Source organism: Orbicella faveolata, unplaced genomic scaffold (genome assembly GCF_042242905.1).
Source record: "Orbicella faveolata isolate gen_17 unplaced genomic scaffold, um_ofav_v1 contig_1, whole genome shotgun sequence".
Classification (NCBI taxonomy): domain Eukaryota; kingdom Metazoa; phylum Cnidaria; class Anthozoa; order Scleractinia; family Merulinidae; genus Orbicella; species Orbicella faveolata.
The window spans coordinates 16,957,584-16,979,247 of NW_028301536.1; the positions used below are offsets into that span (position 1 = coordinate 16,957,584).

The 21,664-nt window shown below is 38.0% G+C and overlaps 2 protein-coding genes across 2 annotated transcripts in view; both read left to right on the top strand.

Annotated features, from left to right (window-relative positions):
• The window catches only part of LOC110045720 (myoferlin-like), a 49,555-nt gene that overhangs the window by 26,427 nt on the left and 1,464 nt on the right, over positions 1–21,664 (top strand). The window contains exons 38-59 of the mRNA XM_089292563.1: positions 1,125–1,223; positions 2,023–2,190; positions 2,691–2,832; positions 2,959–3,038; positions 3,404–3,478; positions 8,113–8,205; positions 8,483–8,611; positions 8,745–8,855; positions 9,492–9,527; positions 9,901–9,992; positions 10,144–10,314; positions 10,667–10,821; positions 11,264–11,403; positions 15,110–15,176; positions 15,679–15,758; positions 16,267–16,361; positions 17,141–17,236; positions 17,356–17,403; positions 18,348–18,438; positions 19,155–19,254; positions 19,648–19,829; positions 20,824–20,933. Coding sequence (XP_089148689.1) covers positions 1,125–1,223; positions 2,023–2,190; positions 2,691–2,832; positions 2,959–3,038; positions 3,404–3,478; positions 8,113–8,205; positions 8,483–8,611; positions 8,745–8,855; positions 9,492–9,527; positions 9,901–9,992; positions 10,144–10,314; positions 10,667–10,821; positions 11,264–11,403; positions 15,110–15,176; positions 15,679–15,758; positions 16,267–16,361; positions 17,141–17,236; positions 17,356–17,403; positions 18,348–18,438; positions 19,155–19,254; positions 19,648–19,829; positions 20,824–20,933 — 2,360 coding nt within the window. The remainder of the gene's footprint in view (positions 1–1,124; positions 1,224–2,022; positions 2,191–2,690; positions 2,833–2,958; positions 3,039–3,403; positions 3,479–8,112; positions 8,206–8,482; positions 8,612–8,744; positions 8,856–9,491; positions 9,528–9,900; positions 9,993–10,143; positions 10,315–10,666; positions 10,822–11,263; positions 11,404–15,109; positions 15,177–15,678; positions 15,759–16,266; positions 16,362–17,140; positions 17,237–17,355; positions 17,404–18,347; positions 18,439–19,154; positions 19,255–19,647; positions 19,830–20,823; positions 20,934–21,664) is intronic.
• On the top strand, positions 11,414–14,204 carry LOC110045722 (uncharacterized). Its single transcript, XM_089292573.1, has 3 exons — positions 11,414–11,910; positions 13,072–13,247; positions 13,914–14,204. The coding sequence occupies exons 1-3, from the start codon at positions 11,731–11,733 to the stop codon at positions 14,104–14,106; spliced, it is 549 nt and encodes a 182-aa protein (XP_089148699.1). The 5' UTR covers positions 11,414–11,730; the 3' UTR covers positions 14,107–14,204.

Below are 21,664 nucleotides of genomic sequence, written 5' to 3' on the forward strand. Positions count from 1 at the left end.
AATGCAATTTCTTTTTGTATTTTGATTTTTTTTTAGAAGTATGAGAAAATTGTCGAAAGAGAGCTTTTCGTCGTGCGGGCAGCTGCAGTATATAGAAAATTTCGCAATTAGAAGCACATAGTTCAAAGAGTAACTATGTTCCGTTTTGTCAAAAACACCGTATTAAATCATACTATTTGATAATGCTAGTTGCTGTTTCGTTTTATTTGTACACCAGTTTTGAAAGGTCTTCCAAAAGGCTATAACGGAAGAGCATCGTAAGAAAATATGATCTAGGGAGTGTGTATCAGCCAAGCATTGAGGACATACATCGTTGTCAGACATTTTGGCTCTAAAAAGAGACATTTTAGTTCCGAGAATGTTGTGTATTATCTTATATTGAAACATTGTTATTTTAATGTCACACTTAATCTGGAAAGGTAATTCGTACACTTTTTGGACGGTTTCCGGGGTGAAACCAAAATTTTAAGATTTTAGTTTCAGCAGTACGTGCTACGAAGAATTTTTTCAACAGCAAGTTGTACACATATTTGGTGGAAATGATTTCTTCTTTTTCCTCACTTTCTGGATATCGCGAAGGAGGATTTTCAGATACTAACCTCCAAGAATTTGAGATAGCATTAATAAGACCGAAGTAGAGGGTGAAAGGCGTTTTGAGCTTAAACTTATAACAAAAGTTTTTAAAAGACAGGAATTTACCGTGCTCTTGAAGGAGATCCTGGATTCGTATTATATTTTGGTCAAACCAACTTTTCTAGAATACAGGTTTACCATTTATTAAAATTTTCGATTATTCCAAATTACCTCTTCATAAGTGAGGGAAGTCTCACTTCTTATGGAATCTTTAGTTATTTCCCATTCTTTTAGTACGTCAACATAAAATGGTGGTAAATTGCCGACCTGTGGTGTGTTAATGTCATAGTTACAATTTGTCAAGAAGTGTAATCCACCATATTTCTCTAGGGCTGCGGTAGGGATGATTTTCCAGGATGCTACGTTTTCGGATTTTATGCGTGGTATCCATGCGACTTTTAATGCTTTATTCAAGATATTAAAGTGAGTCATTTTAAGTCCTCCATGTTTTCTCTCGTAAAGCATTAACTTCTTATCTTAACACACCGCAGATTGAAGGGTCACAGCTACCTGCTCTGCCCAAGCCTCGTGGTAGAGTGTACCCAGTTCGTCCTAAAGTGGCTCCTGAAAAGCAAAGAAAAGCTATCGAGGTAAAGATAACACCAATTCTTGCTATTTCACCACGCTGAATGTTGTCAGGATGCGCTAGTAATATACTGATATCCGTTTTACTATTTTTATAATTCGTCTTTGAACTGCTCACAGTTTTCCTCACAGTTTTCCTCGAGCTGTGCTCTCGTAAAATTGCTCGCTTCTCGGAACAGATAATCTACGCAGACATATATCTGAGCATCATTTTCGCGCCAAATGGAGGCTATTGTTTATATACTTCTGAGTGGAGGGTGGCACTGTGAGAGTGAAGTGTCTTGCCCGACTGCATTACATAATGACCCCAGTGAGCCCTCAGAGTCTGACCGTTTAGAGTTCAACATCTTAACCGTTACGTTGCATCTTTAATTGTTCGTACGGAGTTAATATTGATGCAATCAAGGTACTTTAACAGATGAGATGAAAGCAAACTGTTTTATCGACAAATCAACAGGACCAATTCATGGCTTAACTAGTCCAGCTACACTATTACACCTCGCTTGGCATTATGTAGTGTTTGGGGATGCTATTTGGTAAAAAAAAAAATTAATCAAGCACTGTCTGTTTGCAAAAAAAAAAAAAAAATTGCATACAATACTATTGATTCTAACAATATATTAAACTCACTAGTATAGTAAAAGCCACCTAAACCCAACCGACATTGCACAGACAGCCCACCATTTCGCCTACAGGGAATAATCGATGCACCTGCCGCCAGTTCGGATTCGCGTCACCTTGCAATTTAGTTTAGTGCATTAAAGGCAAAATGTCTGACAATATCTTTCTTCTTCTCAAATTCAGGTCCTTAGCTGGGGAGTGAGAAATTTGAAAGGCAATAACCTACTGTTTTGTCCAAATATAAGAGTCGAATTTGAGTGCAACCAAACAATTTTGAAATCTGATGAAGTTATCAAAGATATGGCGAGGTGTCCAAACTTTTCCCGTCCTATTCTGGAACGAAAAATCTTGGTAAGTTACACACGAGGAAAGCACGAAATATGTTACAAACCTCGCTCCATTTAATATGGCTGCATACACCTTTAGACATGTTACATTAAGGCTTATATAGAGGCGGTGAGGCCGAGTGGTTAGGTGCCGGAATTCAGCTTCAAATACGGAGGTCGCGGGTCTGACCGTACCACTTAGCTGGAGTTGTTTCTCGGCAGACCCTAGCCAACTGGTCTGCCTCCCCGCCGCCAGATGGAATCTTAAACCCTATTATGTTTAGTTGATATAGTTGTTTCTCTAAGTTTAAGTGACATGCCTGTGAAATAGCTAGGTGTAGCTAAGAGTATTGACCACTATAAACAACGGCATTTGACCATTTTTGTTTTACATTCACTTGACAACAGATGAGAGAAAAGCGAACCAGCCACCGTTTACTGAGTTAATGACTTATGAATTAAATAACAATGAATTCATAGCCTTTCTATACTCTTTAACTATCTAGTTCGTTTTATCTCCTCCAGGAACTGCCAGCAAATGACGAGTATGCGCCACCGATCAACATCCGGGTATTCGACTCCATGTTTGGCAAGTCTCCTGTTGGTCTTCACGAAATTCAGTCTCTAAAGGAGTTTGAAGTTCATGGAGCAGAAAGTCAGTCGCATGGTGAGAACAGTATACGTTGAAAGAGTTGAAGCTTAACATTTCTTCCTTTTTCATGTTGAATTTAAAAAGAAAACAAAAAACTATGCTTATTTTGCCGGTGTCTATTTCTAACTGTCTTTGTTCAAGCTGATGAGATTGAAAGGTTATCAGCAGTAGGGAAAGGAAAGACGCCAGCGAAAAATGAACAGGAAACAGCAGCATTTGAGGTAATTGTAACGAAACAGCTGCATTTCAAAGAAAGAAACTAGACTTAACTCTAGTTGAAAACAAAATAACAATTTGGAGGAAAGTTTGAATGTTGTGTGTGAAGACACAGGCCGAGAGAATGTAAGATTCGTTCTTATAGGTACGGCAGCATATTTTGTTTCTTAGCGAAGATGCATGACAGCAAGCGTGTGGCGGTAAGCTGACAATGGCGAAATAAAAAAAATGATTATTTCTAAATGACGTATAAAATATGTGCTACATAAAATGATACTCGGGCAGGGATTTGCCGAGTTTTTCTTGTTCAACGGATGAACACTTTGTGCACCCACTGATTTTTGATTTGTTCTTTGTTTCCTCATGTAAGACTCAGGAAGTGTTCGACTGGTGGTCCAAGTACGACGCGTCTCGGGTTGAAGAGGCAAAGACAGCAGAAGACAAGGTAGTGAAACTTATACTCTAATCACCCTGAAACGATTATAAAATATTTTGTAACTAATCTTAATAAACACAAACACAGCATCAGGGGCGGGCATCTCGTTTATTGATGCAGGATACAGCGAGCGTTACATCATCATAAAGAAAACACAGCAGTGAATAAACAGAAAATTAAAAAGCAAAGTTGAAAGAGATGCCTTCGAGTGGCTCTTGCATAACTTACAAATTCTTAAATAGCCTACTAGCCCCTTAGGGATTCACGCCTAAAATACTTCTACAGTTAACACGAACCATACATAGTGAACATACTCCAGTGTAATTAGCGAAACGTTACAAAATATATTTATACTCTAATCACCCTGAAACGATTATAAAATATTTTGTAACTAATCTTAATAAACACAAACACAGCATCAGGGGCGGGCATCTCGTTTATTGATGCCCGCTTTCGAAAATAAAGAAAGAGAACAAAGGAATCTAAGTGTGCAAATTTCTAGACACTGAAAGTAAAGATTCTAACCTATCGTAATATAGCTGTGGCTAGTCGTCCTTAGTTCGATCAGTCTTCTATCTGCCGTGACATAAAAAGTGTAGATTGCTGATGCCTGCTCCTTAGCGGCCCATGTTCTTAAGCTATGTAGATCAGTTAAACAAGTGTATAAGATATCCTAGTTCCGCAAACGCATGCCAAGTCTAAAACTTTATTTTAATACGAATTTTTTGAGAGCAAAATATGCTACATCTCCGAAGAAAATAAATTCATAAAATTAAAACTAAAAATTTCATATAATAAACATCTGTTTTGCTCTTACATATATAAATCTTGACAAATGCATCGCAAAAACTAACGTTACAGCAACGAAGGCTAGCTAACTCGTTGCCGGGGAGAAAAGCCCTCTAGGCAGTCACGCAAATTGCGGCTAAGCGAAGATTAGCAGGATTAGCCTTGGCGCCCGCAAACCTATTATATATCCTCAAGGTCATCTCGGGAGTAACAGCGCCCCCCTTTTATGGAAACAGGTTTTGCAAGCTCAATTTTAGCCGCCTCGAGAAAACTTCTATCACAAGTCAAATCACAAGTCGGAAAGCCATACCGATGGTGTGCCCAATTTATGCCATAACAGGCAGAACCAAGTGTGGAGTAGAGGGAACTCTGCTGCAGCAAAATACTCCAAATAAGGAGCAAAAGACGTCTCATCAGACGGCAAACAAGCGACTTCCTCAAAGCGCGAAGACCATTCTCTAAATGTTTGAAAGTCACTTGAATAACGCTCTGTTGTTGAAGGGGCCTTTGCTTTACAGGCACGCAAGGGAAGACCTTCCGCTGACTTGCGAAGTCGTCTGGATCTCTTGAGTGGGCAACCTTTGAAGTAAACACACATCCACTTTTGTAGACTTGAAAGATAAGAAAAGAAATGTGAGAACAATTAGAAAAAAAAAAAAAAAAAAAATGCAACAACACGCAGATCAGAACATAAGGAAGGCCCAGAGGCCTAAATCTTGCATTCAGCACACTATATACTGGCAGTCCTGCACAAAAATGGCATGGCTCAACGGCCTAAAACAGTGTAATCACCTAAGATCAACCCGTGATAAACGGGCAGTCCCGCACAAAAATGGCATGGCCCAACGGTCTAAAACAGTGTAATCACCTAAGATCAACACATGATAAACGGGCAGTCCCGCACAAAAATGACATGGCCCAATGGCCTAAAACAGTGCAATCACCTAAGATCAACACATGATAAACGGGCAGTCCCGCACAAAGGTGGCATGGCCCAACGGCCTAAAACAGCGTAATCGTGACCGCGCGGCATGACTTCTCCATAGACAGATTCTACTGGACACTGGACTGTACAGCACCGACAAGCAACTAAAATTCTCCGAGTCAAAAGGGAACTGTTATTTGCCCCATGGAGATAAACATCTTTACCGTTCTCAACGAAGAGAAAATCAATAACAAAAGATCTGAAACCCCACCTACGTTCCACCAAAAAGGCCAAAAGGGAGCTGAAAGACCAATAAAGAGTAACCAGTTCTATTAACAAAAACATATGTGGCGGATGACATTTTCAACTAACGAAACAGGTGGCATCAGCCAACAGGTTTCTCCTACCCAACTAAATGCTAGAGAATCTTCGAATAGAAACTGGGAAAAACTTGAATTTTTTTTTTTTTTTAACTGGAAAAGTAATCAATTGAACAGGGACCCCGATAAGAGGTTACTTCATGAAAATAGCTATCTTTAACTGACCAGTCATCAATCGACGATCTTGCATAAGTAATCAGCTTTCTCGTTAAATGAACGAGGTATCAACTCAGCCTCGATTTTGATATTACTTTCTTTGGCGGTATCAAATATATCACCCGCGAATTGAAGCGAACACAGTTTCATACTACCAGAATCGACGATCAAAGGTACAGTTTGGTTGTCAGTAAACCACTTAACAGAGCACCCTGAAAGAAGATGTGCAAATTTTTCAAAGCAAAACAAACACAGTGGAGTTCTCTCCACGTGGTACTCGATCTGGTATCTACATAGAATCTCAGTTTTTGTGCGAAAACAGGCAATGTTACCAATGGCAATAAAAGCAGCCAATCCAATAGCGCTAACATCCGAGCATACAATACAAGATAGTCTGCGAGCAACGTCTGCAAAACACTGGAATTGAGATACGAAAACATTATTCTTCCAGAACTCCAACTGTATAGAAACTGACAACGGGTTAACAACAGCAGGAGCACACGCGCACTCGACCACTGAACCTATGGCCAGAAGATCAGAAATAGCCTGCTCGACAAATCACTATACTGGACTGGATGGCTGAGTGATTATTAGAAAACTGAGCTGAGGGTGGAATGTAAATAAAGAGAATCTAATACCCATCAAAAATAGTATCGCGAATAAAGCAAGAAGCACCTATATGATTTAAAAAATCTACATTAACCATAAGGTTGCCTTTAACTTAAATATAATGCGTTCTGTCCTGATAATCAGTCTTTTATTCATTCATTCAGTCATCAGGGCTAGTACAATTGTTAACCCTCGGACTAACACCCCCATCGTGGCACAAGGGGGATGAAACCCTCTCCTTGGGTTTTCGTTCTATTAAGGTACAGGAAGCCCTGAGCTTGCTCTATAAAATAATGACATATTTTTTGGTTGTGACGTCGCATGACGTCATTTGACCCACCATCTTGGATAATACTATTTTCTTAAAAAGTCAAAAAATAATCTAGAATGCTTATGAAGCCAGAATGCTTATGAAATGTACAATTTAGTGAAATTCAGCAAAATGATGAACAAAGCTGGAAAAAAAAATACAGAAGTATGTCGAAAAAGTTGATTTTTGTCCAAACCTATACGAAGTTTGCGGTTGCCATGACAAAGTTAAAAGTAATGGACACAATTGACATAACCAAAATTTACGCGAACGATGAATGAACAGCTAAGGAAATTTTTCAGCCCCTTAGAGTAACTTGTCTTTTCAACACTTCCAAAAAACCTTGAATCACATGGTTCAACAAAATTATCAATAAGTTCAACCGGGTCTCCCAATAATTTGATTAAATTGAAAAAATTATATACTCATCTTATCCCATTCTCTTCAATGCAGCTTGGTATTTGCCATAAGTATGTATTTTTACTGCTTGGAGGGGCTGCAGCGGCTCCTCTAAAACGGCTTGGGCAGGAAGATGGATTTGCTCAGTGGCTTCTTTGGCCGCATCTGAAACACTTATCTGCTAGTTGAGGCTGACGTCCACGAAAGGACTGCATGCGAAAAAAACAAAAAGGCTGATTAGAAGAAAAATAATTGCCAGTGGACAGGCCATGAGTGGATGGAGCTTCACTGGATGTAGAGCGGGTAGCTGTAGAGTTGGCCAGCTAGACGCATTTTTCCGCCTTTTCTCCCGGATCTTAGCTAGCGTTCGCATTTCGGCTGATCAGAGCTTTTTCTCTTCCTCTGAATCTTCGGCGAGTTCGTCGATTCGTACTTGCACTGCTGCCCAAACAGCGGGGTTCTTGTCCGCAGAACGAAATAACTTGACTGCTGAAAGGTTTCCTTTTGAGATGGTCTTGCTGGTCCCGTCTGTTGCATCCAGCAGAGAGTTGCTGAACTCGTATTGTACTTGAGTTAAAAGAACTCGAAGCCTTGGATACCGTTTTCAGCCTCTACAGTTGAGACTGAGTGGCAGCTTGTTTCTCGTCGAGACCGCGTTTAAATGCAGCGAACTTCTGATCAAACTTAACGTCCAAAAGACGAGGAAACAATGTTCGTGAAGCAGTCTCATGAAAAAGATCTCCCTCAGTGAAGGATTGCGCGATCGAAGCGGGAACGCTCGCTCGTTCAGTATCCGGCGACATAACAGCAAAGTTGAAAGAGATGCCTTCGAGTGGCTCTTGCATAACTTACAAATTCTTAAATAGCCTACTAGCCCCTTAGGGATTCACGCCTAAAATACTTCCACAGTTAACACGAACCATACACAGTGAACATACTCCAGTGTAATTAGCGAAACGTTACAAAATATATGTACTGTGATTATTAAATGATGGCCTAAACTCCATAAATTAATGTTATCTTGATTTCATACATACCATTGCGCTTAACAATGTAACTTATTTATCTATAACAGGAAAGAGTGCTGTCTTCAAGAGACAAAAGAAAGCATAAAGATCCTATGACACACGTTGAAAAATATTTGGCAAGAGGATATGACACGCTTCAAGTAGGTTCTTTTTGAAGTTTTGCTTGATCTGCTTAATGAAAACTTTCTTCGTTCATGGCTGTTTGCAGTTGCCAAATATTTTTTACTAGAAGTGCTACAGTAGAAGTGCCCTCTTGTTCTGCTTCTAAGTAACTATTAAATAGATACCTTTTCTTCGTTGGACCAAAACCTGATTGGGACTTGTCCACCTTCACCAGTGAACAGTGCTTTACAAAAGACTTTGGCGCCATGAAAACTTGGAAAGAGAATTCAAACAGTTCTACTTAATATATTTTAGATCTACCATTGTAAACTGGAAGATGTGCCAAGATTCAATGGTTTCAACGACTTCGTGACAACTTTCCCCCTCCGAAAAGGGAAGACCAAGTCAAATAAGAACAGCGAAATTGAAGTTGGACAATTTAAGGTAACTTTTTTGTATGTTATTCGAGATTTGCTTTATATCATGTAATTTTAAATTTGAACTTATTGTAACTGAACTTGTCTGCAGCTATAAATTTCAATGCTCCAGTGTTTTTTCTATTTTTTTTTTATTCCAGGGTGCATTTCGTATATTTAACGACCCTGATTCTCGTGACAACACCATGGCAACAATGTACTTAAGGTCCAGTGAGCCAATTGACTGTGTTGTGCGAGTGTACGTTATTCGTGTAAGTAAAAATTGCTATAGCTCTGCTTATTGAAATCCTTACTTCCGATCGCTAAGAAATATGATCACAGCTCATTGCGTATATAGATATCAGCTCTATCTGAATTACAGCTCTTTTATTTTCTTCCTCCGTCGAGGGAGTGGCGACAGGTAGCGGGATCAAGCCCTTTTGTGACTTTCGTTACGTTTCTAGACTCCTCACTCCTTCTTGTTTCTGACCACCTAAATAGTCTGTAGGGTTAGGTTTAGGGTTAGGGTTAGGATTTGGATTAGGGTTAGTAACGAGACTGGTGTGAAACGCGGTGATAATTGAAAGCATAAGCCCCAGGTTGGAAACGTACGTCCTACTCGTAATTGATCTCGCGTATTCTAATATGAAAAGTCTCTTTTAGGGTTTAGCCGCTAAATTACCGTTTCCACGAATATTAAAGCATCCAATTGGACTTAGTACAATTCCCTTTCAGTTAATCGTCACTTTGCTGTACCGATGTGCTTTAGATGCAGAACTGAGCTTGCAACACTTAGCTTAATATCTCAAGGTTTTGAAGTTATCACTCTTCTTTCACAACATGTTGGGAAAACTAACTTTGTACACAATTGCGACTGTGTAATTGAATCTCCTATCTTTTATTGATAGGCAAATCATCTTCAGCCTAAAGATGGAGATGGTCTTGTGAGTTCATTTATATCATTCTAAGAATGTAATATGGCAACGGACTTGTATATACATTGGATACTTTTTAATTTTACAATTTTATATGTTACATGTTTAAGCTTTCGATCTCCTTACAGTCCTTACAAGATCTCGAAGGCCTTTAGTATTTATCTTTATCGTGTCAAAGGAAAGATTATCTATCCAACTATCTACGTATTTTACTCACAAGCTAGCCAGATTGGTGTCAAAGTCGTTTCCATATGCTAGGGGCTATTCCAACAAGCAAGACAATTCACTTTCATGCACGACTGAAACACCGTTTAACTTGAAAACGGTGCTACTCGAAAAAATTATCGTTAATTCGATATTGATGATGTTATACACATTTCAGGCCGATCCATACTTGATTGTCTCTCTTGGTGACACAAAATACGACAGAAAGGACGAACGCATACCCAAGACGCTTAACCCTAAATTTGGAAGGTAAACACACAACCTGACATGCAATGGTCATTAAATATCACCTGATAAACCTCTTCAGGCTTTGCTTTTGTTTATTATTATTATTATTATTATTATTATTATTATTATTATTATTATTTTTATTATTTTTATTATTATTATTATTCTGCAGTATGTTTAAGTTCAAGGCGAAGATTCCGCTGGTCAAAGATTTGAAAATTCAGGTAATGGACTATGACTATCCAGACCCAGATGATCTGATCGGTGAAACCGTTATAGACCTGGAGCAGAGACTCTTGTCTAGTTACCATGCCACTTGCGGACTTCCCAAGACATATTTCATGTAAGTATTAGTAAACTTCTACTTACATTGCTCTGTACTCAGGGCAGTGCAGTTCTGCTTGGTTATTTGCGTCTCAGGGAGTTTCTAATGACTGTACGTCATTGACATATTTCCAATCACAATGAGCAATAGAGTTTTTCAAAGCAACCTATTTGCCTCCCTCCAGACTTAAAAGGGGCGTTTTTGGCTCTGTTAATTTATATAAACACAAAACATGCTTCTCATTAGAAACATCCCAAGGAAACGTTTTTTTTTTTTTTGGTGTGTTAATATAATATGAGATATTTTATCGAATGAATGATACGACTTCTAATAAGTCAAAAACGTATCGTCAAATCATTCTCCTTGCTAGATCTGGTCCTTATAAATGGCGAGACACTCTAACACCTTTTCAGCTTTTGGCTAAACACTGCACCTTTACTGGGAAAGAACTCAGGGCAGGACAGGACACAGGAAAACCAGAGATTATCAACATTGGAGAAACCACCTACTCTCTGAGTGATTTTGGTACGTTGGTTATTAAACTGTTTCTGAATTTCTTTGTTTCAGAACGTCAACGAAGTCTTCGTATATAACCTTGCCTTATTTTGCACAGCAATTGTTAATAGATACTTACTCTTCAGGACTTTGTTACAAGATTTAAAAAGACATTAAGCTGGCACCTTGAATAATCATAATCAGAATATCCAAGTTCTCCTTGCCCATAGAACCCATGGCGTTCTGAGATACTTAGCAGTTTTCATTCCTAGCACAACTACAAACCACTTTAATTTCCTGCTCAAGTCTTCGTTGTCTTCAACCGCGCAGACTTTAGTGCAAGCGTTAACTTGAGTTGAAAAAAAAAAAAAGTTAGATATATAAGCTGTTCTTTAATTCTACTAGCTTAACTTAGGTCTTTCTGGCTGCCGCCAATCATTCAAAGTGTTTTTATTAATCTTCATCTTAAAAGAGAGTGAACCGCCATCCAACCCAGAGGTTGGAGATGCACTGCAGCGTCTGGCTCTTTACGTGCTTCACACGCGTGGATTGGTCCCTGAGCACGTGGAAACGAGGCCACTATTTAGTAAAGTACGGCCTAACATGGCGCAGGTATGTTAATCGTCATCCAAATTATGGAACCTTTTTTCGTGTTTTTGTAATACTTACTGCACAAGCCTGAGTAAAACTACACCTGTTTATTATACGGCTTGTGTTTGGGGCCCATATAACACCGCTCTACTTGACTAATTCTAAGGTATTATAATATCCATGGGCCGATAAAGGGCCTCCAAAGACAAAGCAAAAAGCCATATTATAAACAACACTCTAACCTTGAACGTTCGATCTTTACGGGAACATCTCGAACCTTGGCCATGATATATAGACCTCTTTAGCTTCGCGGTCACGTGGCTACATTGGGTAAACAAAACATTCAAGATGGCGGGCGCTAATGAATTTTCTGTTGTAGCGTGGACAAAATCGTTGCGAAATCTCGCTAAAGTGTCCGCGATTACAATAGTAAATCATCTAAAAGGCTGTGGAAAAAAAGAAATTGGAGAAAAAGGTTATAAATTCTTTACAGAAAATTACATTCATGATGTATTCGTGAGAGAAGAAGTACGGAAGCCCCAAAGGGACATCCACTTCTTAAAAATGGTATTTTTTTTTTTGTAAATGGGAGTGTGCTTTTCGAAAATGGGAGTTTGTTTTTCGAAAATGGGAGTTAGTTTTACGAAAATGGGAGTTTGGTTTTCGAAAATGGGAGTTTGGTTTTCGAAAGTGGGAGTTTGGTTTTCGAAAATGGGAGTTTGTTTTTCGAAAACGGGAGTTTGTATTTCGAAAATGGGAGCCTTGTTTTACGAAAATGGGAGTTCGTTTTTCGAAAATGGGAGTTTGTTTTTCGAAAACGGGAGTTTGTATTTCGAAAATGGGAGCCTTGTTTTACGAAAATGGGAGTTCGTTTTTCGAAAATGGGAGTTTGTTTTTCGAAAATGGGAGTTTGCTTTTCGAAAACGGGAGTTTGTATTTCGAAAATGGGAGTTTGTTTTTCGAAAACGGGAGTTTGTATTTCGAAAATACAAACAAACGGTCGAGCTTCAAACAAATAAGGATTGAAAACGTTACATTACGCCATTGGCTAGCTCTATCTTGACCAATAGGAGTCGTGTTTGGCCTGTCAATCATTTTCATCATCAAAAAAACCCTCCTATTTTCGAAAAACAAACTCCCATTTTCGAAAAACAAACTCCCATTTTCGCAAAACAAACCCCCATTTTCGCAAAACAAACTCCCATTTTTAAAAAAAACTAACTCTCATTTTTGTAAAACAAACTCTCATTTCCGAAAAACAAACTCCCATTTTCGAAAAACAAACTCGTATTTTCGCAAAACAAACTCTCATTATCGAAAAACAAACTCTCATTTTCCAAAAAAAGAAACTCGTATTTTCGAAAAACAAACTCCCATTTTCGAAAAACAAACTCCCATTTTCGCAAAACAAACCCCCATTTTCGCAAAACAAACTCCCATTTTCGTAAAACAAACTCCCATTTTTAAAAAAAACTAGCTCTCATTTTTGTAAAACAAACTCTCATTTCCGAAAAACAAACTCCCATTTTCGAAAAAACAAACTCCCATTTTCGAAAAAACAAACTCCCATTTTCGTAAAACAAACTCGCATTTTCGTAAAACAAACTCGCATTTTCGAAAAACAAACTCCCATTTTCGAAAAAGCAAATTCTTAATCTCGAAAAACGAACTCCCATTTTTCATAAGTAGATGTCCCTTTGGGGCTTCCGTAAAGAAGACAGTCGATCGAGGACTTGTTATGTCAAAGGCCGTTGTCTCCGAAGCCAGAAGAAGAGCGAGGCTCCTCATACCGTAAAATTGAAGATTGCTGCAGACAGAGAAGATAAAGGAAATGTGGAAGAAGCAGAATGCTCATGCAAAGCGGGGTAAATATAACTCGAAGTTCCACCACAATTACAATATAATTATCATGCTGGTGTAGGCCGTGACTTTAGGTCAAATTCCACAGGTCAGGATTACAGGTCACACGTACACATCGAATACTGAGCCGAAAAGTGTTTCGTCGATTTAAAACCGACGATAGTTAACTGGGCTTTTTGAACCTGCCGTAATTTTTTTAATCAAAAATACAAAGATTTGTGTTTTGTTTTGGACGCGGTAAAATTTTCATTAAATTTTATCCAGATTTTGAAAGTTCTAATTATGCTTTCATTAAATCCAATGGTCAGTGTGCATGTTAGCAGGTGAAATGTTTTTTTTAATCTGTTTCCAACCCACATTAATCTGCTTCAACCTGTAGATAGCAATTTTAGCAATAATCTGAATTATTTTGAAGTCCAGTAAATTGTTTATAAATTATGTTCAGGTTGAGACAAATCAGCTTAGGTTGAAAACAGATGTAACCCGAGAACCAATTTAACCTACAACATATACAATCACGTTTCAATAATGTATGGAAATCAATATTTTTGCATTGTTTACAGTGTGCAATTACTAATAGAGAGTTAAATTTTAGTCATATTTCCATGTGCATGTAAATGTATTGTATTGATGAGTTGCAATGTGACAAAATACAAATAACTTAATTGCAGGGTTGGAGGCCACTGTAACCATGTTTTTGCCTTGTTGTACCTGCTAAATCATTGGAGTATGTTGGGGATCACGGAGATCCCAGCAGATCAAACTTGTGCAAGTGTGCCGCAGCAGTGGCACAAGCCACGAGGTGCCAGTATTGAACCAGAACCAGAAATGAAATGTACCTTTGTCAAAGCCATATCTGACTAAGGTGGCAAGCGAAAACTGACTCCAGTAACTGGTAAACTATATGATGCAAGGGGTAAACATCTCAAGTCAAATGGGTGGAAGCAGCAAGATGTGATGGAAATGTGCCATTATCTTTCAAACGAAGAAAAACATTCCCCTTTTTCATACCTGATCAGTGATCAGGAATGTTCAACAGCTACACATACTGTTTTTGGGAATGTCCCTCTTGGTTCAACTTTAGGGATCAACTGACTGATTTAAAGGAAACCAATACAACCTTTGCTTTTTATAAACCAAACAATTGTGTAACACTTCCAAGGGATCAGCAACCACAGGGGGTTTTGGTTTTTCCCAAGATTCCAATTTCTAGTCCATGCAGTCAGCCATTTATTCCTCCCAGTAGCTTTACTCATACAATGTCGGATCCAATTTTGCAAAACATTAGCATAAACATTGAACGAGCTTGGGACCTCCAGATCAACACTGTTAGTCAAGCTCAGGAGCCCACATGGTTTGAAGTGCACCATTTTGAACGAAAACAATCGAAATTACGTCGAAAGAAGAGAACGTAGCCTAACTCCGCGGTCTCTCGCTGCAATTCCTTTGCAAACACGAATGTTTGTTTACCCAATGTAAGTCACGTGTTCACCCTATGACGTAACAGTCTAAAGAGGTCTATTACGGCAAGGTTTAGGTCTGAGATTTCCCGTAAAGACCTCACTCTCAGTCAAAAAGTAGTTAGTAAAAAAAAAAACCTTGCTGAAGTGGACTACGAATTACGCTTTTGTTTTGCTCGATAACTTTTGTTTAATATATAATTACTCTTAATTAATTCGAGTCAAAATAAAGTTTGTATGTAAGCACAGGACATCTACAGCAAGCTCGCCTCTCGTTTGACATCGACAGTCAAAATGGAGAACCCCATTCCAACAGGTTAAATAAAGTTTCTAATATTTCAAACAGGAATATAAGGGCCGCAAAAATCGTTTCTTGGTAACCGACTCTCTTATTTGTTTGCCACCAGGGAAATCTAGAGATGTGGGTTGACATCTTCTCCACAGAAGACGAGGAATTTACCAATAGCAAATACGGTACAACTAGTCTAAATTGTTTTGATGTCGGTTTCTTTGGTTCTCTTAGCGTTAAGTCCTCTTGAATTATTTATTAGTTGCACAACAAGATGCTGCTGGATGTTTCAGCTCAAGGTGTTCGCGTCTTTAGTCAGAAACTTGTTAAGTTGTTGGCTTCTTCACCTTGACCTTCTCCAAAAAAAAAAAGTTAACTGGAGACGCTAAAGAACCCAAAGTAATGTTAAATGCGAAAATTCAAGTTTCAGGGATTTGGAGCTAAAATTCAATCTAACCCTGATCGTAATTGTTGTTGTTGTTGTTTATGATTTTTGTGCACATCTACTTCTCCTCACATCATTCCCTTAAAATTTCCTTGTTTAAGAGACATTTACTCGGTAAACTTAAAGAGGATTTCATGAATTCTTAGATTAATTTTTATAGAGGTGTGGCGCGATAATCATTCAGTTACAATTACATAAAGGAGCTAACTAAGATATTTTGCTCTTTTGCATGAAATACGAAGAGCCCTCGTCTTTTGGTACGGACCAAGCTGATGGCAGCCAGGTGTTTACTATCGTCAAACAGTCACCCCATTCTAGACAGGTAAAATAAAAACTATTCGCAAGAGACTGTTAGTAGTAATTTTGAAAATGTGACCGAAAATTCCGAAAATTCCATGAAAGTTTCTAAACTGCTGTACCGTTCCTAACACAACCTCTTATTTCTCGATGGTTTTAAATTTTCAAACATCACCGTAATGTAAAAATGTAAGGACATTCAAACAGCGTCCAGTACGAAAAATATATAATTGCCTGTGTTGTTGTTGTTGTTGTTGTTGTTGTTGTTGTTTAAATCAAACCTAAGAAATTTAACACAAAAACTTAATCGTATGCTTTCAAATCAAGCAATATCACCGTCTGTTGCTCAAACATATTAAATGAAACTAAACACACCAGAAATTCACCAATGTAAACCTAGCTTTTCTGGCCAAAAGAAAACATCGTTTGCGTTTACTGCTAAGAGATTCTAAGTTAAAATTAAATCGTCTAAACGGTAAATCAGAGCATTAAACGAAGTTGTTTCATTACATTTGACGTTATCGCTTTAATAGGAAAGACAAGAAGCAGAACGAGTGGAGAAATATTCCACAGACGTAGGCCTAATACTAAAAGATCCAGTTACCATTCTTCCTCGACAACCTTCTAAGTGAGTTCACTTTGGTTTTGCATTAATGGCCAAGCGAACATTCTAATTTATTAAAGCAATAAGTAAGATAATGATGTTGCAAACGATTAATGCAAGAGATATCTTTTATACCGTTTCATAGAATATACAGTCAAACAGAACTCAGGAAAGCCCGTTACATGTCGGCTCGACGGTATTACACTCAATCTTCACTCAACCGCGCACTGCGTTGATTGTGCTTGCCACTGTATAGCATTGCATAAAATAATTAACAAATAAAGAAGCCTAAGCCGTGTATATTACACTGTGATAAAACTCGACGGGCATTTGAGAACACGGGGGAAATGTAGAAAACACGAGCCGCAGGCAAATGTTTTCTACATTTCTCGAGTGTTCTCAAATGTCCGGAGTGTTTTATTACAGTTTAATACACGGCTTAGGCTTCTTCATTTGCTTTATGATATAGAGGCAATGTGGCGATAAACAATAAAACAAGCTTTATATGTTTTATACTCTAATAAAACATGGGATTTTGACCAATCAGAGCGCGCGCAGGGTCCTATCTTTATTATAAAAGTTGAAGGGCGTTTGTGTATAACGAGACCATACAAGTGACTCGTGAGATGTTCATTGGCAGTACACCACCCGAAGGCGTTCTATAATAACAACTGTAATATTAATGTAGTAATTTGAGTTGTTGTTGATTTTGTTGCTGTTGTCGTTTTTAATGATGATTGTTCATTTAAAGTAAAACTAATTTGTGTGGTACAAGTCTCATATTATATCACTGCATGTATCAGGTATGAATTGCGTGTTGTCATCTGGAATACGACGGATGTTGTCCTTCAAGAGCAGTCTATCCTGGGAGAGAAAATGAGCGACATTTTTGTAAAAGCGTAAGTTGTGTATTTACTCCGCACATCTGGAAGTAGAAAAACCTAAACTACTTATACATAAGATAAGTTTATTCCTTTTTTTTTTAATTGATTATTTTGTTTACTTTCCCTAAAAATAGTTGGATCGTTGGTATAGGAAAGGAACAGAACACAACAGTACACGAAAGGTAATGGAAAATTCATTGTGACGAAAATTAAAGATATAATCAGCTGAAATGGTACCACTGATAAAACGAAACTTACACACAGTAAGTCACTGACAAATATCCCATACAGCAAAACTGAATTGAGCAAAGATCTAGGCAGCCCTTTTCAACTCCAGATCATCTTATTGGTTTTTAGTTGACATTATAACAAATGAATTTCCTTATTATAAGAAACGATTTGGAAATACATGAAACAAGAAATATAAGTGATAGAAACCGACGTTTCGGTGCATCTTGCGCCATTATCAAGGTTACATAACTAATGATAAAAAGCAGTTCTGAAGGGGCTAAGTTGAAGCGAATTTGGATAAAAGAGTGCCAAGCTAATTACATGAATACTTTAGCACGATGATAATCAGACTGTACATTCAGTGCTGGTTTAAGATCTTGAATACACAGCATTTCATGGACAAGGCAGTCAAATTTGTTGGTGAGAGCAAGAGAGTAAGAGATTATCGACTCTTGTAAAGAGTTATTTGAAACTGTGCTGATATTAGAAACATTTCGCTTACCACCGCCAGAAGAAAAAAACCTACATCTTTTTAAGTTGCTTTTTCTTTTTACGAGCATTGGAAATTTTGTGTAAAATGAGGCACCCTGTATATGATATTGTGCTAAAAAAAAAAAACAAACAATTCGATAACGAGCATTAAGGCAATTTTGTCTACTTCTTAAGTAACAGTACTATTCCGCAAGCTAAATTGAATTTAATATTTTTTGTAACTTGTACGTATAGCTGACGTCGGCGACGTTTGAAATCAGGGTAGATTTGTATATTTAAGACACAGTTTTCTTTTCAGATTTTGGAAATAATTTTGAGTTAAAATTTATACCCCCTAAGATTATTAAGATTAAGTCACTTTCGGTTTTAGAAACAATTTTTCACCATGCATGTTTTAATTTAGATCCTTAGACGGTAACGGAAGTTTCAACTATCGCATGGTTTTTCCTTTCGAATACCTTCCTATTGATAAGAAAATTGTCATAAAGGAGAAGGTAAGAGTCTGTTATATCATCAACTAATTAATCTGATATCTTTGTTTTTAAATTACGTCACTGTTTTGCAGTGTCTTCTCGGCATGGTAACAAGCAGTAAGGAGAGTTTCTAGGGACTGATCTTGAAAATGTGAAAAAGAATAGTACAGTGGAGATTAATAAACAGGAGCCCCCGTTTAGCGAGAAAATATGCTTGGATATTTGTCTGCAGACATTATCTGCTCAGAGAAGCGAGCTTTAAGGAACAAAAAATGTCCAAGGACAATTATGCGAGCATGTTTTGGAGCCAAATGGAGGCTCGAAAACATGTTTATTATCCTTCAAATATTTGTGGAAACACGCGCGGTTTTGAAAATGAGTTTTAGTTGAGGAATATCCAGTCATTTGACGCGCTTCGACTAATCGTGTGCGAGAAAAAATATCTACTGGATTATAATCTTGATTCTCAGAGGATGGAGGAATGATTTTTCTTGTGCCTTTAGTGACGGATAACGACTCGGAGGACGAGCCCCGCTTACCTCCTTCCTGAAGGAGAAAAAAACTTCCTCCACATACCTTCAGTTCATCTCTCTCGTTTACTCTTTTAGGCACCTTTTCCCGACCACCCTCGTCCCCTGCTCGAGTTCATCCTGCAAAGCCACTGAAAAGTGTTGTGTAATAAGCCGCCCTTGCTTATATATAATCTCATGTTTCTAACGTGAATTCCCTTTCACCAGGTCCATCGTTTGAGTCGTCATTTGAGACATGAGCACATATCGCCAGTTTTAAAGGTGCAAATCTGGGACAAAGACAGGTTTACTAGACATGACTTTATAGGTAGGAATGTGTTGTATACAGCTGGAAGGCATAGATTCAATCCAGTGTTTGGCTTATTGGGTTTCAAACCAAAATCAAACTAACTAACTTGTGGACCATGTTAGACTGATTATGCATGTGTGTTACCAAGCACACACCTAAGCTCCTAAGGGGACAGCAGTCCTAGATTCCCTTTGCAACAAGAAAAAATGTAATGCCAGAATCTCGTTCACTGCACAAGTGTCTGAATCATAATTGTGCACGAGATTCACCTAAAAGACACACTGCACGTTGTACAAGACACAACTTTATACTCTTCATAAGTAACAACCTGACTCGGTAGCTAACATAAGTACTGACAAAATAAACGTATTAATTAACGTAAGCTACTTGTTCCGTGATTTTTTGCCGTAGGTGACTTGAAGCTGGATCTGTCCAATTTAGTTCGCCCTTGTGTTGAACCCAGTCACTGTGGAGGAACGAAAGACCCCAGGACACATAACCAGTTCGTGGATTTGTTCATTCAACAGTGGATATCTGGCTGGTGGGCCTGTTATGATAATGATGATGATGATGATGACAAACGGAAAATCACGGTAAGTAGGCCATATATTTTCTAAGGAGTAACTATCATCAACAATCGAAAAGTCAAAGCAAAGGAAGTATTACATAAACAGAGACCTAAGAAGGCCCACAATCATTTCTTCTTTTATTAAAAGAAATCCATAAAAACAAACAGATCCTGGCTTTTGTCCACACGATACCGCAAAAAAATCGGCGAAAGACCCAATTTCAATTCGACACTGATACTTATCCTAGTTGGTTTTGATCATGTTGTTGTTGCTGTTGTTTTGCTTTATTGCGTTTCCGGGAGTGATCATTTCTAGGCGCTACTAGTTTTCTCGGTTAGTACTACTTTTTTCGCCATTAGTAGCTTTTATTCATTTTTACAACAAAAATATCTAGAGAAGAAAAAACAACATGCAAGAAAAGCAACATTACAAATACTTACAAACTTCTTACAAACAAGCAAAAGAAAGTAAGTGATATAATCCAGCAAATACTTGCAATTGCTTCGCGTTCTTATTGGTTCATTAAACAAACAGCCGTCAAATACTTATATTTCACTCCAGAATTAGAAATAATCAATTAAAATGTTATAGATTAAAAACAAAAATGATAGGGGTGATGGCTACCCGGAATAACTCTTAAAAGAGTTAATAATGCCAGGCAGCTAGTTAAAACGGAAAAGATGTTTTACATGTTCAGGTCAGTGACACAAAACGAGCAGACATAGACGCACACACACAGCAAAAAATTAGAAATTTACAAAGTTATTCTAACTACCAGTGTAGACTAAAGTTCTCACGTTACAAAACAGAACACAGACAATATTAATCCGGAGAAGCAATCAAATATATCTAACGACACGAAGCGCGGGGGAAACGTGTGCTTACGAGACACGATTGATAGTTTAGGTTTTACCTTTGATTGGATGACAAAGTGGGGCTAAACCAAAGAAACTCCAAATTACGTACCAAGATCAAGTGAAAACTGCTCTCAAATTCGTGTTATCTTGTTGCGTTACAGGGTAAGGTACAAATGACTTTGGAGATTTTAAACGAAGAAGAAGCTGAGGAGTATCGTGTGGGTCTGGGCCAATCAGAGCCCAATCAATATCCCAAGCTTGATAAACCCATGTAAGTCATGTGATATATAAGTAGCTATTTACAAACGGAATGCAGTTCAAAGTCATTACAGCTGAGTACATTATATTTTATCGTTATGAGGGTCTGGAGGAGGGTGCTTGATTCTTAGTTATCGTTTGAGATTTTAGTTATTTCTAAGCTATCAAGTTACTTTGAACAAATTTCAGTCAAAGACGACTTGATTAGGCCCCGAAATTCTTGGGATGGTCTAATCAATCTCGGACATATTTGTGCGATTTTCGAAACTCACCTAAAGACCTCACGATTCTTTAGAAAATCGCCAGAGGTCATCGTCAAGTCGGAACTACTCGGACATTCTTCAGTGATTCGTCGCGTGATGTTGGTTTGAAATTTAGAGCGGTTTTCAATTGAGTGTCGAAAGTAATTAGACAATTACTTTGGTTTTGGTTTTGGTTTTGGTTTTACTTCGTTTCGAGATTGGCTGCGTAGTCTAATTGGTAAGTGATTGGTTTGGTTTTGGTTTTACGATACTCAATTGAAAACCGCTCTATTCACAGCTAAAATCACAATGCTATCAATATTTCAGTCGCAGACATTATCATATTGACAATCTACGAGCGTACTTGGTTAATCGAAGAAAGAAGATGTTTTCGTCCTGTTTCATGGTCTTCCATGGATATGACCATTGTTTGTATACGACAAATCATGATAATACGACTACACCAGTGTTATTTTAGTCGTGGTCGGTGTTTGAGTAGAAG

What these genes read in the sequence shown, in the direction of transcription:
- LOC110045722 (XM_089292573.1), top strand. Translation starts at nt 11,731, where the DNA reads ATGGCGGGCGCTAATGAATTTTCTGTTGTAGCGTGGACAAAATCGTTG. An exon ending in ATGTATTCGTGAGAGAAGAA is followed by an intron (nt 11,911 to 13,071) that starts GTACGGAAGCCC and finishes TTTCATAAGTAG; the next exon opens with ATGTCCCTTTGGGGCTTCCG. An exon ending in GAATGCTCATGCAAAGCGGG is followed by an intron (nt 13,248 to 13,913) that starts GTAAATATAACT and finishes ACTTAATTGCAG; the next exon opens with GGTTGGAGGCCACTGTAACC.